Genomic DNA, 17,330 nt, shown 5'->3' with positions numbered 1-17,330 from the left:
TCCCATTTTGACCCAACTTGCCCAGGGCAGTCACAATTCTAATGCGTTTGACAGCTTTAAGTGTGTTTTTTTTACCCTTACTAGGAACTGTACAGGCAGGATGCAGGGCTTTTGGTGTAAATCCCTGGTTATACAGGGCAATTCCTTTGGCTGTGGAGAAGCCCTTCCTGAGACTAGCTCAGAGAGCACATTCCCATACAGAGAGGTAAATCAGCAGTTGGAACTGGGAAGCTGGCCCTGCCTTGGGCACCTCCCAAAGCTCCTTGCAGATAAAGACACCATGGTTTATAGTAAACATTTAATTGGTTCCATCAGCAACTCCAGCACATGTTTTTCTCAAAGAGAGGCAGAAACAATCTAGCCAGAGGTTTATGAGATGTGGGGGTCACTGAGGAGGCCCCCAAAGTCACTGACCCCATCCCACATACCCTGTGGCCTAGTAGAATGAGGGTTGGGCTGATCAAATGTAAAGATGGGGAAAAAAGGGATGCAGGGTGAGGGGAAAACAGGTCCCGGCCCTATCTTTACCTACAGGAAGGAATAGAGAATGCAGAAAACTCGGCGTGTACCAAGGGCTGGAATTACACATTCAAGTTTTCAATCTCATTATGTAGAGGAAAACAGATGGGCCTCTTTCCAACTGTTTTCTAGGAAGCCCTCCCAAGTGGTCTGTTATCTCTGTTCTTTTTTTTTTTTTTTTTACACGGACAGAGAGAGAGATAGATAGGGACAGACAGACAGGAACGAAGAGAGATGAGAAGCATCAATCATCAGTTTCTCGTTACAACACCTTAGTTGTTCATTGATCGCTTTCTCATATGTGCCTTGACCGTGGGCCTTCAGCAGACTGAGTAACCCCTTGCTCAAGCCAGCGACCTTGGGTCCAAGCTGGTGAGCTTTTTTTTCTTGCTCAAGCCAGATGAGCCCACACTCAAGCTGGTGACCTCAGGGTCTCGAACCTGGGTCCTCTGCATCCCAGTCTGACGCTCTATCCACTGTGCCACCACCTGGTCAGGCCTCTGTTCTATTTTCTCCATTCTGTATTCTAGCTTCTGCAGTTTAAACTTACATTCTGAATTCTAAGTATTACCATCTGGGTTCCTAGTTCTGGGTTCTTGTTCCCGGTCCATTCTGTTTCCTGCCCCCAGATCCTTTCTAGGTTCCTTTCCCCAGCTTTTCTGAGTGAATAAGGTGGACTTCCTGCTGACTCTGCTAACTTGAAGGTTCTCTTTTACTTCTTGTGGCAGTTCTAGGCTTCTCCCCAGCAGGAGGGTCTTGGTTTAGACTGTCCAGCAAGTGGGTAGCCAGTGGAGACCAAGGAATTCTGAGAGCCTGGTCTGGTTTGATCTCTTCCCTTCCCACCTTACCTCTAACCACAGAAAGCACTACTTTTTGTGAAACTAAAACTAAATTGAGGTTTTCCATGGTGATAATTTGGGACTAACGGCCTTGAGATGAGGAATCTTAGGGGGAAATATGAGAAGACATAAATGGTTGCTGTTCTTCATTCACAGAAATTAAAAACTGCTTCCAGCACAGGGGAAGGGATGGGCAGGAGGGTGGGAAGTGTCCAGGTAGAGCTGCAAATCCTCAAAACCCTGACATCCTTTAGCTCCCCATTGCATGAGCTGAGAACTAGCCCCCAGAGTCCTCCCAGATTTGAGAGAAAACCAAGACAGCAGGACTGGGAGCTCCTCTGTCCGTGGCTGCCCTGAGGGAGACGGGGAATGAAGTGGAGGCAGCAGCAGCATCACTGGAGAGGAGAGATCTTCAAAGGGATCATGATCCGAGACTCCATGTGTCGCACCAGGGGGACTGTGGAGAGACGCAGAGATCACAGAGGTGAATGAGGCAAGCTAACCCTGGAAACTGGCTTTTTGAAAGAGAAGAATGCCTGGGATGCTGAGGCAGGGAATGCCCCACTGTCCTTCTGGAATGGCCGATGGAGAGCATCAGGTCTTCTGAATTGTGGGAGAAGAGGGGACTCAGGTGGTGATGAAATTCAATGTTAAAAGTTTTTTTCATAGTTATATATTTATTTTGCTGAGTTTGTGGGGGAAAAACTAGCATAGTGATTTAACAGATACCTGTCTTGCTTAGGACAATGCTAGGTAAAGAACAAAGTGGGGGGATTTAAAGAAAAGCACCAAAAAAACTAATTGTAGTAGTAGTAGTAGTAGTAGTAGTATACCGCTAGGACAGAAGCTGCGAAGCGTTCCTCAAGTGGCTGAGGTTTGAAAAATAGATTTAGTTCAACTGCTGCATTTTACAGATGGGGAGGCTGCAGCCTAGAGCAGGTCAAAGTCACCTAGGAGGTCAGACTCCTTCCTCCTGCTCAGAGCTCTTCAAACTCTGCTGGGCATATACATTACCTACAGTTCTTATTAAAGGGCAAATTCTGATTCAGTGGGAGAGGAGGGGGTTGAGATTCGGCATTTCTTTGTTTTTTTACAGAGACAGAAAGAGAGTCAGAGAGAGGGATAGATAGGGACAGACAGACAGGAACGGAGAGAGATGAGAAGCATCAATCATCAGTTTTTTGTTGTGAGACCTTAGTTGTTCATTGATTGCTTTCTCATATATACTTTGACCGCGGGCCTTTAGCAGACCGAGTAACCCCTTGCTCGAGCCAGCAACCTTGGGTCCAAGCTGGTGAGCTTTTTTGCTCAAAACAGATGAGCCCGCACTCAAACTGGCGACCTCGGGGTCTTGAACCTGGGACCTCGGCATCCCAGTCCGACGCTCTATGAGGTTCAGCATTTCTAAAGGTTCCAGGGGATGCTGATCCTACTGTCATTTGGGACCACACTTTGAATAGGGAGGCTCCTGTTAATCTTCAGGAGATGCACTCTCCCCCACACCAGTCGGTTTAAGTGTGGAAGCCCTATTATAAGCTCCTCAAGGGCAGGGACAGTCTCCTGTTCATTTTGGGACCCCAAGCCACCTTCCCACCACAGTCCCTGGCACACAGTGAGGGCTCAGTCAATACCTACTGACTCCAGGAGGTTTTAGAAGTCCCAGCAAAGTGACAAACAACTGGCCAGAAAATATTTGCTACATGCTTCCTCGGTGTCAGAATCTGGGTGAAGCTCCTGGAATCCTCCCTAGTCCTCCCAGGGTAGGTACTGACACCATCGCCACTTTACAGATGAGGAAACAGCCTCAGTGAGGTGGAGAACCATGTCAAGGTCATGGGGCACACTGAACTATTCCCCTTCTCTGAGGCAGGACCTCCTGGTTGTTATATCATGGAGCACTCACTTAGGACTGCCTGGATCATGTGGAGTGTGCCACCAGGATAGAATCCCAGTAACCCATTATCTTAAAAGCAAGTACCCCATCACTGGAGGTAATCAAGTGGAGCTAGATGCCATCTTCAGAGAGGGCTCCTAGCAGATGACCCCAAGGGCCCCAATGACCACCCCCCACAGGAGGTACTCACCTGTGTAGTAGACATTTTCGTCCCAACCCCTCTTTCTCCAAGCAGCATTTCTAGTCTCTTCTCGAGACTGCAGGTCTTTATAGGCTGCGGGAAAGGCACTGCTTCATTTGTTGGGCAGTGAGGATCAGACCCTGTATCAAGCACAGGGCTCTCCTCCCACCCACTGCTTCAAATCCTGCCCTTCTGTCCTTCCCCACCCCAACCCCATGCCTCAGACTGTTAGTAAATACTCCCTGCTTTGACAGTCTGATCTATCTGATCAATATATTTGTTGACAACTCCCAAATTTGTATATCCAGCCCAGAACTTTTCCTCAGCCTCCAGATTTGTTTTTCCAGTGCCCACTTAGTATCTCTACTTAGATGTGTCAGCACCTCAAGTGTAACACTTTTGAGGGCTAAAATTAAACTCCTGAACTCTCCAACCTGCTCCTCCTAGGGTCTCAGTGACACACAGCTGCTCAGGCATGAGTCTGGAATTCTGGACCAATGACTCCAGACTTCTCAGCACCCTCACTGGTGCTGCTTTGGCTAGGCTATCACCTCTCCTACTTGAACTAGTGTAATCACCTCCTGATACACCATTTCCTTTCTTGCTCCCCTACACAGTGCTATCAGCACAGCAGCGCATGGCAGGTCATGTCATGCTGCTTATAATGCTGCAGTAGCCTCCCGTTGCATTTAGAATAAATCCCAACTCATCCCTGTGACCTGCAAGGCCCAGCCTGATCTCCTCACACTTCCCACTCCCTCCACACCAGCCTCTTTTGCATTCCTCAAAATCCTGAACGCCTTTTCCCAGCACAGGGCCTTTGCAACTGTTGTTCCCTCTACTTGGAATGCCCCTCCCAAGAAGCAATTCATAGCTGGCTCCTTTTCATCATGTAGGTGGGCTTATACTTTTACTTCCTCAGAGAGGCCTTGTCTATTCTAGCCAATGTAGGTTCCCATGCTTTTCTTCCTCATTTCTCCCTGTCTCTATTACTTGTAATAATCTGGTATTACCTTTGTTAGCTTAGGTTGGAGACGGTGTCTCCCTCTGCTAGGACATAAGTTCCACAAGGTACTAATGTATTTGCATTGTCTATATGAATGACAATGGAGTAAGAATGGAGGAAAGGGGCTAACGGAAGGCTCCTGGAGGGTGCCCAGCCTACCCCAGAGATGGTGCACAACGTAGAGCTCTCCTATCTGTGAGAAAAAGCCGCCCACCGCCTCCTGGTTCTCCTGTCGGTACTTGATGGCCCGAGCCCTGGGACAGCAGAAGAAATAGGGCAGAGGTCAGGGCCGATACAAAGGGCCCCTTGAGGTGTCCCAGGCTGATGCCACACCTCACAGGAGAGGCCTAAGGTCGAGCCCCCAACTCTCAGAGATGGTTGGGGAATGGGGTGACGGAAGTACAGCTGCTAGCTGGGTGTTCTTCCAGGGGATTCTCTAAAACAGTGGTCGGCAAACTCATTAGTCAACAGAGCCAAATATCAACAGTACAACGATTGAAATTTCTTTTGAGAGCAAAATTTAAACTTAAACTATATAGGTAGGTACATTGTTATTAACTTAATTAGGGTACTCCTAAGCTGGCCTTTGCTAAAAATGTCCTCAATCTGATTGAGCCGAAAGTGACTCGCAAGCCGCGGTTTGCTGACCACTGCTCTAAAAGATCCTCCCTCCTGGTTGGATCCTTCTCCTGGATCCATGAGGGACAGAGGTTGCAGAGTTCCCTGCCATAGGACCCCGGGAAAGGCGATACTCCAGGGGCCTTGGCAGGTAAGTGGGCGGGGTCTCCCCAACCCCAGCCTCTGGTACTGCCACTTACCAGTTGTTCCCCCACTCGATCATGGTTCCTGGCTAAAAGAGAACCAGAAGAGAATGGAATGAGCCCTCACCATGGATTCCCAGGGCCACAGCAGGTGAAAATGGAAACTTTCCCCAGCTTTAGGGGTCACCTGGCCTCATTCAGGGGCCCTGACTTGCATCTGTGTGGGCACAGGTGCATAAACACCTTTGTTTTGAGCCCAGGAGAAGGGCGAGGCCAGAAACACAAGTGTAGGTGCTCTTAGAGCACTGAGCTCACCCACCCTGGGCCACCTGTAGAGCTGCACTGTAGCAGGGGTAGTAGGAACAGGCAGGGATGTGGTGGGAGGAAGGCACCTTAAGCTTGTATGTCCTCAGCTCATAGATGTTGGGACCCGCTCTGGGCTGTGGCTCATTCCAGAAGCTGAACTCAAGGAGCAACTGGTTTCTTCTGGACAGCAACATCCGGCTCCGCTCCTTTCGGAACTCCAGGTACTCCTGTGGGCATGGTGGTCTGGGCATGGCAACAAGGAAGCACTCCCTCCACCCCTGTAAGTATGTCCCATGGGGTGGCAAAGGCAGCCCCTGGCACAGGGCTGGGCAGAACCAATAGCCAGAGAGGTTTGCCGAAAGGACACCAACATACCTTGTTGTTTTTGAGCTTGTTCATGCAGTCCATGAGGGCTGGGTAGCCGCCTGAGAATCGCCACAGGTGCACTATAGCAGGGTGGGAGGTCAGGTCAGGGGGCCGCTGCTTACCCCACGCCTGGCTAAGCGTGTGTGTAAGGGGGTGGTGTCCAGGCTGGTTCTCTGTGGCACCAGGACTCTCTGTTTCCTTTACCTTGGTGGTGGACAGTGCTAGGAATGGGATGACCCCAGACACAAGCCCAGAAGACCTAAGCTTGAGCTCCAGCTCTGCCAGGCAGCCTTTGACCCCTCTAGGCTTCGATGTCCTCATCTTGAAAATGACAGTAAAATGCTCCCACCCAACTTCCTTAAACAGCAACAAGAGCATCAGGTGTGAATTTGTACCCAAGGAACAGTGGCACACAGAAAGCCAGGTCTGCAAGAGCTAGGCTGGACAAAAAAGGAGGGGGTAGGTCTGATGGAATGAGATGGAACAGTCCAAGACAATCAATTTCAAAAAGAGAACAAGGAACAGAACAGCATGTACAGTTATGCTGCCACATGTGTTTAGGGATGGAGGGACATCTCTTACTAGAGACCCAAGAGATTGGGACAGGTGTTCCTAGGGCAAAGAACTCAGGCCTGGGGGTCACAGGCCTGAAGAAGGCTTACTTTTCACTGAAAGCTCTTGTCCTATTTGAAGTTTTTATCATAACCTCTGTACTACGTTAAATATGTCCCTTATCCACAAGCTCATGCCTGCCCCGAACCTCAGAATATGACTTTATTTGGAAATAAAGGGTCTTTGTAGTTATAATTAAACTAATATTAAGTCATACTGGTTGGCCTTAAATTTCAATGACTAGTGTCCTATGAGAGGGAGATTTGGACACAAACACATAAAGGATGTTATGTGAAGAGAGAGACACAGGGAGAAAGTACTTGTGCCTAGGGAGACAGAGATGGAATGATGCATTTACAAGCCAAGGAATGCCAAGAATTTCTAGCAACCACCGTAAACTGGAAAAGGCAAGACATGATGTTCCCTCTAGAGCCCTGGTTGGCAAACTGTGGCTTGAGAGCCACATGCGGCTCTTTGGCCCCTTGAGTGTGGCTCTTCCACAAAATACCATGTGCAGGTGCTACCTCAATAAGGAATGTACCTACATATATAGTTTAAGTTTAAAAAACTTGGCTCTCAAAAGAAATTTCAATTGTTGTACTATTGATATTTGGCTCTGTTGACTAATGAGTTTGCTGATCACTGCCCTAGAGCCTTTGGAAAGAGCATGGCACTGACCACACCTTTATTTCAGAATCCTAGGCTCCAGAACTTGAAAAAATAAATTTCTGTTGTTTTAAACCACCCAGTAGTTGCTGCTTTGTTACAGCAGCCTTAGTAAAGGAATACATCTTGCAATAATAAACATAGTTACTGTGGAAGAGAAGAAAGGAAACAGACTTGCATTCTTGAGAGAATGGCTGGGACAAGGGAGGAGAGCTCCCAAAAGGTGAATTGAGGGCAGTTGGATAGCCAGCACTTTGGAAGCTGAGACTCTTGCTACTTCCCACCCCAGTCCGGCCCTCACCTGCCTTTTGACTCTATCTGTGCCTTGATTTTTCCCATCTGCAAAATGGTCTGACCCTATGGTTTAAAGGCTCTTCCCAACGGGAAACAGCAAAAGTAGTGGAAGAACGAAAGTCTACCAAGACCAGGAATGTTGACCTGTGGAACAGTAATCAACTTAATACTAGGGCAACAAACAGAAGAATGTTATAGGCAGGGCAGAAATTCTAGGCCCATGAGAAGACAGAATTTTCCAACAATTAAAGTGGTTCTTCTAGAAGATAGATAAGTGGTTCTTACAAATTCATGAAAATGTAGATTCCTGAGCCCTACTCCTACAGGATGGGTCAGAGGGTCTGCTCCTCAGCTGGGTCCATGTAGGAGACAACACTTCAGATACACAAAATGTAGGGCCTGCTTTAAAAATTCAGCCTATTCCTCAAAGTTCATTTCCCAACTAGCAAATACTTAGGGGAATGTAAGGGGTGCTGATAAGTTGTACCTCGGGGTTGGAACCGAAGACAGTTTGCTTTTCTCTTATCCACCTTTTAATGGTTGTTACTGAAACAGTAAATGACTAGGAGAATCTACCTGCATATCACAGGTTTCTTTGAAAGACATTTATCAGAGCTATGAAAGGATGAGACAGGCTTATTTACAAGGAAGTGAGCTCCCAGTTGCTGGGAGTGTTCAATGGAAGCTGAGAGAACCTTCTATCAGGGCAGCTCCAGAGGCGCTCCCTGCACTATGGAATCTAAATGAGCATGGTACAAAAAGACTTTCTACTATGATACAAATGTTCTACAGCTGTGCTGTCCAACAAGGTAGCCATGAGTCACATGTGTCTATCAGTGGGCACCGGAAATGTGGCTGGTGTGACTGAGAAACTGCATTTTCCATTTTATTTAACTTTACCTTATTTAAACTTAAATAGTTACATGTGGTTAGTGGCTACCTTCCTGGACAGCACAGATCTAAATGCCAAAGCCCCTTCGAGTGGCTGAGAATCAACCAAATTCATGTGTGGCTTTTAGCAGCTGATGCCAACGGAGGTGGGTGAGTTGGGGTAAGATGAAACATGCTGGGGGTTAAGGAACCAGCTCAAACAAGAGCCCCTGTTTATTCTACAAATACATGCTGCATACTGGGGATTCAGGGGTGAAGAAAGACAGGCAGGGGCCCTGCCCTGCTAGAACCCACTGCCTACATGGGGAGACAGACAAGTATACCATAGGGTGCATGATCAGGGCTGTGAAGAGGCAAGTTCTGGGGGCTGGGGAGTCAGGGGAGATGCCTAATTCACAGCTTGGGTAGAAGGAATCAGGGAGGCCTCCAGGAAGAGGTGATATCTATGCCAAAACAAAAGATGAGTAGAGGAGTGAGCCAGGGAAAGTGGGCAAGGGAGAAAGAATGCTTTAGGCTGAGAAAACAGCAAAAATGATAGTGTGGAATTAACGTGTGAAACTGTTGCGGGTGGGAAAGCAAGGAGGATGTGGAGAGACAAGGCCAGAGGCTGTGCAGGAAAGGACTCGCAGAGCCTCATGGGCCAACTCAAGAGCAGAGGGGAGCCACCACAGATGTTTGAGCGGGGGAGTGAGCCGATGAGGAGTGCATTTAGAAAGAACCCTCTGGGGGCTGCTGTGGAGAGGCAGTGAGGGCAACCAGGTGGTGTAAGAGATGCTGGGGGCCTGGAGTGGGTGGCAAGTGGCACTGGGGAGGTGGGCATCTCACCTGCCTGGTCCTGCTCCCCATACCACGTGTTCCAGTTGCCCACGAGCGAGCAGGGGTAGTCCTCATCCAGGTGCAGCTTGGGCAGCACAGCCTCCCTGTGGGAGGGGCACAGATATGGGGGAGGGCTCATACCAGCCACCAGGGTTCCTAAGATAAGGGTTCCCACTCAGGCCCTCAGGGCTGGGTGTCAGCCTCTCCATCTCTAAGATGCAGATGCTGGACAAGACATCTTTTGGACTTTTGGCTCCGAAATTTATACCCCTAGATTTCTGAAAGGAGAATGGGGCTGGGATATAGTCCCCACCCAGGCGCTGGAACAGGTGGATGGAGGAAGATGCTCACGTCAGGATGTTGTAGGCGTCCAGATACTCGGGCTTCACATTGTGAACTGCAATAGAGGAGAGGGAATGGGAGGTGAAGCAGGTGGTGGGTGTGTCTGCAGGGAGCTAGGTGGGAGGAGCCCAACAGGGCCAGGGCATCCAGAACAGCTCAGGATATCCCAGCCCCACTCATCTCCCAGCTGAAGCCTTACAGGCCCTGCCTGGGAGGGTGAGCTAGCGGGCGCAGCAACCACTCACACTGGATTTTGTAGAGATTGCTGGTTTCCTTCTTGGACAGCAAGGTGGAGTGGGCATCCTTCCGGGGATCTACCTTGTGCACAAAGAGTGAGCGGAACCAGCTGCCTTCATTGTCCTTGGAATAGAAGCTGCAGGACAAAGGAATTCAGAAGGACATGAAGGGATATGGGAAGCCTCAGCCCTTCCATCTGCTTAGATGCCCCACTCCCCTAGGTTGGTGACCCACATTTCTGAGAACAGGGCCACGGAATCCCATGGCAGCTCCGGAAGGTAACATGTCATTGGAGCCAGCTGAACACACCGGTCCCTTCTACAGAGATTCTGGCTGCCCAGATTGCTTCCTGAATCTTTGAAGGGTCTCAGGAGGCCCAGAAGGGCAGCCCCACTTTCCATCTCTCTCTCCAGCCTCTTTCCTCCCTTTCCCCCCCTTCCAAGGGGTTTTCCACTTGGGCCACACTACTGCAGCTCCTTGCTAAAAGGCAAACCAAACTCAAAACCACCTTGCTGAATGTTCAAAGTCCATGACAGCCTGACCTATATTGTCAGCACCCCCTTCCATGTTTCCTTCAAGGTATATACTCCACTCTCCTGAACACACCAGGCTCTTTTACTCTGTGCTTTCTTTGCAAGTTCTGTCCCTTCTGCTGCACTCACTCTCCTTCCCAGGGCTCATACTACACTTAACCTGTGCCCCTTCCCAGCCCCCACAAATGGATAACCAAAGACAAATACGCTTTGTCCCTGAGGAAGTCATAGTCGCTGGCAGAAACTAGCCTTGGAACACAATTACAGCTGGAAGATTCTGGGTCTTCCAGCAGCTCAGGTGAGTAAGCTTGAACTTAGCCTCTAACAATCTGGGCAGGCTCTCCACAAGAAGAGGTGATCTGGCCAGTCTCCAAATCTCCAGGGCTGATTTGGCATATTAAAGGGGTAAAAAGCATGCAAGGCAAGAGTCATTCATTCATCCCGCCAACACTTAATTAATGAATACCTATCTGCCCTGGGTAACTCGCTAGGGTGCTGTGAGAAAAAATGAATGAATGAATGAATGAATGATGTGCCTTGTTCAGAGCAGAGGGACCTGTTACCAGGTCCTGCCAGACTATAACCGCATTCCCTACACAAGGTCCTAGCAGCTTCTAGCCAGGCCTGAAAAGCAAGTCTCCCACTGGCTGATTCTGGCAGCAGAGCCCTGTCAGTGAATCCTCTTCTTTTTTGAGCCTTTTCTGTGGCTAGAATAAATGTCTTATAAATTCAAAGTATTACACACACACCCTAAATATGAAGCAGCCACTGGGACAAGTACAATTTTAAAAGCATCTCAAAATGGTGATACATTTATATGAGCACAAAGAAAGGTGAGGAAGGATTTGTCCCAAACTGTTAATAGTGCTTAGCTGGGAGAGGGGTAAGGGAGATGGTTAAATTTTTCTATATTCATTATAATTCATAAAGCTAAAAGAATTGTTTTAAGGGTTTCCAAATTCATAAGCCTTCTGTCATTGTGCATATATTTGTTTCATTAACAAAAAACCCAAAGATAGTTATCATCAGATGGGTGGCATGATCTATGAAAAATTTGGATCAGAATAAGGGAGTCTCACTGTAGATAACATCTGCTGAGGACATCCTCTGTGCCAGGGATGTGTGATCAACCTTTCAGTAGCACAATCTCACTGACTCTGTGTAATGATGTTACAGTGTTGATACTATTACTGTCCCCATTTTGAGACAAGAAAATAGAAGGTCAAGGAATTTAAGGAACTTACTCAAGGTCACATTGCAAGTCAGAGGCAGAACTCAGACAAGGACCAACCCAGAGCTCTTTCCTCTAAAGCCAGCCCCCAGCTCAGGTCAGACACTGACCTGGGGAGCCCCAGGCAGATACTGTGAAGAAGCAGGTGAGTTTCAACAAAGCCACTGGCAGAGGGACCTAACCTTAGATTTGAATGTAGAGTGGTTAGATGTTTCCCTTGGAAGGGGTGGTGGCAGGGAGATCAGTTCCTCTAATTTGTCAACCAAGACCTTTGCTCCAGAACTGGACTCCAAGTAATTTATTAACACCAGCACTGACCAAGATAAACAGCCAAGCGGTCAGCCCTGGAGAAAGAGCCTGGGGGCTGGACTGCTGGGGAGTGGAAGGGAGGTCCAGGAGCTCTCGTGGGCTCCCACATCTTCCCATCACTCTCTAATCTTTCCTGCCTATGGGCTTCAGTTTCCCTATGTGTCAAATGAGCAGGGTAGAGCAGTCTATCTCTAAAGATCTTTTCTACAGGTAAAACCCTAAAAGAGACCTGTCCAAGATCCTAGGGCAGGGTCTGAACTGAAATCCAGCATTCTCAGGCTCACATTTCCAATTTTATTTTCTCAGTGAAATCACAACCTTCTCTTATCCTTGAACTCCCCTTGAGCCTCTCACCTTGCTCTCTATTTTTTCTGTAGCTCCTTCTATCACATACCTTTCTGTTGTTGTTTATTACGTGCCTTGTTTATTGTCTCCCCACTAGAAGCAGCCCCAATAGAATAGGAATGTTGTCTGTTCTGTGCAGCCCTGCTGTCTCCTCAGTGCCTGGAACAGTGCTGGGCACATGGAGCATGCTCAGTCCACGTTAGAGGAATGAGAGGAATAGTGGGGGAGCTCAGACAGAGCTGCAGGAGAATGGTGAAAAGTAGAAGGAAAGAAAGGGTGAACCTTTGCTCACAGAATGGACTCAGGGCTCAGGGGCTCTTTCTATCCCCACTACCACCAGCAGAATTAATGCTTTAGAAGTACAGGTTCTAGACCAGCGGTTCTCAACCTGTGGGTCGCGACCCCTGTGTTTTGGTCGTTTGACTCCCGTCGAGGTCGCGACCCACAGGTTGAGAACCACTGTTCTAGACAAACTTGGATTCTGATCCCAGCTCAGTTTCACCTGCCCTAGCCTCATGGTCCTCATCTACAGAGACAAGAGGATGGGCCCTTTAGAGAAAGGGCTTTATGTGACAGTGGCAGCCAGTCTCCTAACTTATCTCTGAACTCCCCATTTTTCCCCACTTTTCCTAATCTGCCCATCAATCATTGTAAAGCACCACTTCTGTGATGCTTGTCCTCCGCTCAAGTCTTCCATGGCTCCCCATGGCCTACAGAACAAAGGCTGGAAGTCTCTACGTGGGATTCTAGCTCTCACTCACTTTGCCAAGCTTTCCAGAGTCTATTCCTGTTTAAATCTGATAACCACAGAGCCAGGATTCCCCATCTCAGTGGTTCTCAAACCCACAGCACTGGTGTCATCTGAGAAATTCCCAGGCCCCCTCCCAGACTACTGCAACAGAAACTGTGGGAGTGGGCCTAGTGATATGGGTTTTAACAAGCCTACCAGGGGTTTCAGATGCACACTCAAGTCCCAATTTATTATTTTTTTCATGTAAACTCAGTAAACCATCCCAGAAATGCCAAAGATTCTATTATCGAAACTCTATTTTTTTTTTTTTTTGTATTTTTCTGAAGCTGGAAACGGGGATAGACAGACAGACTCCCGCATGCGCCCAACCGGGATCCACCCGGCACGCCCACCAGGGGCGATGCTCTGCCCACCAGGGGGCGATGCTCTGCCCCTCCGGGGCATCGCTCTGCCGAGACCAGAGCCACTCTAGTGCCTGGGGCAGAGGCCAAGGAGCCATCCCCAGCGCCCGGGCCATCTTTGCTCCAATGGAGCCTTGGCTGCGGGAGGGGAAGAGAGAGACAGAGAGGAAGGAGAGGGGGGGATGGAGAAGCAAATGGGCGCTTCTCCTATGTGCCCTGGCCGGGAATCGAACCCGGGTCCCCCTCACGCCAGGCCGACACTCTACCGCTGAGCCAACCGGCCAGGGCCTATCGAAACTCTATTAAGAATGCCTCTTAGGGCTAGAAAAACACAATATAGCTTTGTCCAACTTGTGGGAAGGATCTGCCCCAGCTGGACCAGTTCAATCCCTTCCACAAAAACACCTCATATTTCCCCCTTAGCCCTTTCATCATTTTCATATGAATATGTCTTGTTTCCCACAACACACAGGAAGCCACCAGCCAATGTCCTTCCATCCCCCAGAATACCGAGCACAGTGCTTTAAGCATAAGAATTGCTCAATATTTGTTCCAGATGAGAACTATGTAGTAGACACATTTGCACTCTCAGTAGGAATCAATTATCTGATGCCTTCCCCCATGAAACTGTTCCAGAATGTTTTATCTATTTGCTGGGAAGGTAGGATCTATGCACATTCTGAAACTCCAAAGTTGGCTGATTTTAGGAAGGGCCACATTTTTGCTTACTGTTCCAGAAGTGTGTCTTTAGAAAATATGCTAGAAGAACTAGAACTAAAGTTGTGTTAACAACAGGATTCCTGGTGCAGCAATAACAATAACTGCTGTTTACTTAGTGCTTACAGTGTGCAAAGAGCTAATCCTCATAATATACTTTTGAGAAAAAAAGAGGCTCAGAGATGCCCTATGCCTTATTCAAGGACAATTAATCAATGACCAAGAGGATTCGAAACCAGATTCATCTGATTTCAGAGCCCACTACCCTGAGAGGCTAAGAGGGCTGCTGCTGTCCCTCTAGTGACTCCAGAGAGGCAGGGCAGACTGAGTGAGGGTCAGTGAGGGAGGGGATGTTCGCTGGTATCCAAGGTGAGAACAGAGTAAGTAACTGAGGGACTTTATAAGTATTCATCCACATTCATTCACAGCAATCCTGCAAGACACACCTAGCAGGGAATACCATCACCTTTTTACAGAGAAGAAAACCGAGGTTCACAGAGATTCAGTATCTCATCCAAGGTCACTGAGTGAATGAGGAACAACAGGTGGCCTCTATGTTCTATGCTCCTGTGTGGTCTCTGGATCTTTGCTACACAAATGGCTTCTACCACCAAACAATTCTGTAAATCAGGGAAACTGAGGCCCTTCCCCAGTCTTGATCTCTTCATCTGGAAAATAAGGTGCTCATAGAAGATGATCTTTCCAAGGCTCTTTCTGCCCTGATATTATGAGGAGCTCACGTAGAAACTGCTTGATACATAGGCTTGAGCAAGGGACATCTGATGTGTGTTCACCAGGGGCAAGCAGCCTCATACCATGGCCTTTTTAATCCTCAACAACCCTGAGACATGTACTATTTTATCATTCCCATTTTATTTATGAGGGATCTGAGACTACAAGAGGCCAAACAACTTGCCCAAGGTCACCCCACTAAGAAAGGCTAAGTTAGATTTGCTAGTGCCAGGCAAACTGCAGGCTCTTTCCATAGTATCAGCTTTCTCCCCAAATACTAGACAGTCAGGTGGGGACACATACTGGTTCCTCTTTCCCAGTTGCCCAAAATCCCCACTGCACTGTGCTCTAACATCTCACAGCAAGGAAACCGCAGCTTCACGCATGGGCAATTGGGCAGGAGGGACCCCTGCCTCCTTTCCACAAGAGGAGGGACAGGTGTCCTCACTTCTTACCAAATGTTTTTGAGTATACACTGTCCTGAACCCTGTGCCAGGGGTTGGGGAAACAAAAAAATGAGGTGATGGTCTAGTACGTGAAACAGACAAGCATGTACAGGGTGGTAAGTGCAGAGATGAGGGAAGTATAAAGCGCTGGAGACAGGGGAGGGAGGGGTCTCCCAGGGCCAATCAGGGAGGCCAAGTCCTGCCTCTGCTCAGAGCAGGGCCTAAACAAAAGCCCCGGCTGAGGGCAATGCCCAGCCAGCCTTCCTCTCCTAGGAGGCCACCAGTTGTGGTGCAAAGAGCACTGGGTGTCAGGAGACCAGATACGACCCACTGGTGCCACTGAACAGCAGGGGGAGTGACCTTGGCAATTCCATCCATTCTCATGCCTCCTTTGCCCCACCTGTGCTGTGCACACATTACTTCCTCTGGGCTGAGGAGCAAAGGGTCTGTGCCGCTGAGGCTCTTGGGGATCCTCCATTGCTCTCCGTCTGTCTTCTCCCCAGAACTTCCAGAGGGATGAGCCGCTTCCCCAAGAAGCCTCCAGTGGGTGCTATCTCAGAATCACCTCAAAGGCCTAGGGAAGAGGCCACTCCTCCTGCTCTCTCCAGCTCCCACTCTCCAGGGCCCAAGACCTGCCCCTCCCACTCACCCCATCTTTCATTCTCTGCCCAGAGTCAGGCACCCACTGGGACAAAGACTCTGAGCATATCGTCTCCCCCATTCTTGCCCAGGGCTCTTCTCCAGGCCTAGATTTTGCCCCCGCCTCTAACCCATAGATTCCAAGCCTGAGTCTCTGCCCATCCCCCGTGCCCAGACCCTAGCCCCGGCCCCTGCACACCCCGTGCACGAAGCCTCTACCCGGCCCCGCTCTCACCGTGCCACAGACGCAGTCACAACATCCGCGTTGCGGGTCCCAAGCAGCCGCCGAGCCGCTGCAGAGATGCTGCACAGCCGCGGAGCCATGTTGGAGCGGAGCAGGTTGGAGGAAAACCCCGCCCCCGCGGCGGCGAAGCGTGAAGAAGCTCCGCCCCCTCGGCTAGTCAGCCTCCTTCCGCGCCCGGCCAGGTAGGAGTTGCCGCCGTGAATCCTCCAGTTACACAGACATTGGATGGCAATCGGGGTTCTGTCTCCTGAGCCCCTGAAGCTCTGCCACTGACTTACTCTATGACCTTAAGAAGCCCTTTCTTCACTTTGGACCTCAGTGTTCATTTCAGTAAAATGGGAGCGTTGAACAATGACATCAGGGGTTCTTAACTGAACACTGAAGAATGAGCATGAAAGTAAGCCCTTGAAATTGTGTGTTTTCTGAGGATGAGGGAAGCCACAGGCCGTGTTTATCACATTGTTAAGGAAACAAACCCCCTAACAATTTAAGACTGACAGACAAGGAAGGCTTTGGGCCTCAGGGACGCTTTCTCTTCACCATCTCTTTGTCTTTCTCCATCCCCCTTTACTATCTCTGCCTGGGCCTTCTGGGCTCCCACTCTTTTGTCTGCCCTCCAAATTAATCCCTGCTCAGCCCACCATTCCTCAGATCACAGACCTCAGCTGAGGCAGAGAGCCTAGTGGCTCCTTGGAGTTATCAGAGGGACCAAAAGGGAGTAAGCTCCTCATTCTGAAAGTCTGTGATTGGCGGGTTCCCAGTCACAGTCACTTCAGGCTATATAGAGATGCAGTAAATGTCACTGGTGTCATGTGGTGGAGCTGCCCTTCCCTTAGGATCTGAGTGTGGGTAGGCAGAAGTGAACACCACTATTGGGTCTCACCAGAGGCCTGACTTTGGACCTTAGCTTTTTTTTCTTTTCTTTTTTTTGTATTTTTCTGAAGTTGGAAACAGGAAGGCAGTCAGACAGACTCCCGCATGCGCCCCACCGGGATCCACCCGGCATGCCCATCAGGGGGTGATGTTCCGCCCATCTGGGGCGTTGCTCTGTTGCAACCAGAACCATTCTAGCGCCTGAGGCAGAGGCCACAGAGCCATCCTCAGCGCCCGGGCCATCTTTGCTCCAATGGAGCCTTGGCTGAGGGAGGGGAAGAGAGAGACAGAGAGGAAGGAGAGGGGGGGCATGGAGAAGCAGATGGGCACTTCTCCTATGTGCCCTGGCTGGGAATCGAACCTGGGACTCCTGCACGCC

General features: G+C 49.3%; 1 protein-coding gene across 1 annotated transcript; it reads right to left on the bottom strand.

Annotated features, from left to right (window-relative positions):
* Positions 1-681: 681 nt before the first annotated feature.
* Positions 682-16,194, bottom strand: NIPSNAP1 (nipsnap homolog 1). The gene is made up of 10 exons (XM_066370548.1): positions 16,070-16,194; positions 9,739-9,866; positions 9,503-9,548; positions 9,161-9,255; positions 5,882-5,952; positions 5,593-5,733; positions 5,258-5,289; positions 4,599-4,693; positions 3,443-3,526; positions 682-1,815 (listed from the first exon to the last, which is right to left on the bottom strand). The coding sequence occupies exons 1-10, from the start codon at positions 16,156-16,158 to the stop codon at positions 1,751-1,753; spliced, it is 846 nt and encodes a 281-aa protein (XP_066226645.1). The 5' UTR covers positions 16,159-16,194; the 3' UTR covers positions 682-1,750.
* Positions 16,195-17,330: the final 1,136 nt, after the last annotated feature.

This window comes from Saccopteryx leptura, chromosome 2, assembly GCF_036850995.1.
Source record: "Saccopteryx leptura isolate mSacLep1 chromosome 2, mSacLep1_pri_phased_curated, whole genome shotgun sequence".
Taxonomy (NCBI): Eukaryota; Metazoa; Chordata; class Mammalia; order Chiroptera; family Emballonuridae; genus Saccopteryx; species Saccopteryx leptura.
The sequence above is the reverse complement of the archived record's forward strand: the minus strand, read 5'-3'. Positions and strand labels throughout refer to the sequence as shown.

Excerpts from the sequence above, each read along its gene's own strand:
- NIPSNAP1 (XM_066370548.1), bottom strand. The coding sequence starts at position 16,158 with ATGGCTCCGCGGCTGTGCAGCATCTCTGCAGCGGCTCGGCGGCTGCTT. Across the intron at positions 5,734-5,881 it reads ACAAGCTCAAAAACAACAAG|GAGTACCTGGAGTTCCGAAA; the intron begins GTATGTTGGTGT and ends CCATGCCCACAG. Across the intron at positions 1,816-3,442 it reads CGAAAATGTCTACTACACAG|TCCCCCTGGTGCGACACATG; the intron begins GTGAGTACCTCC and ends GTCTCTCCACAG.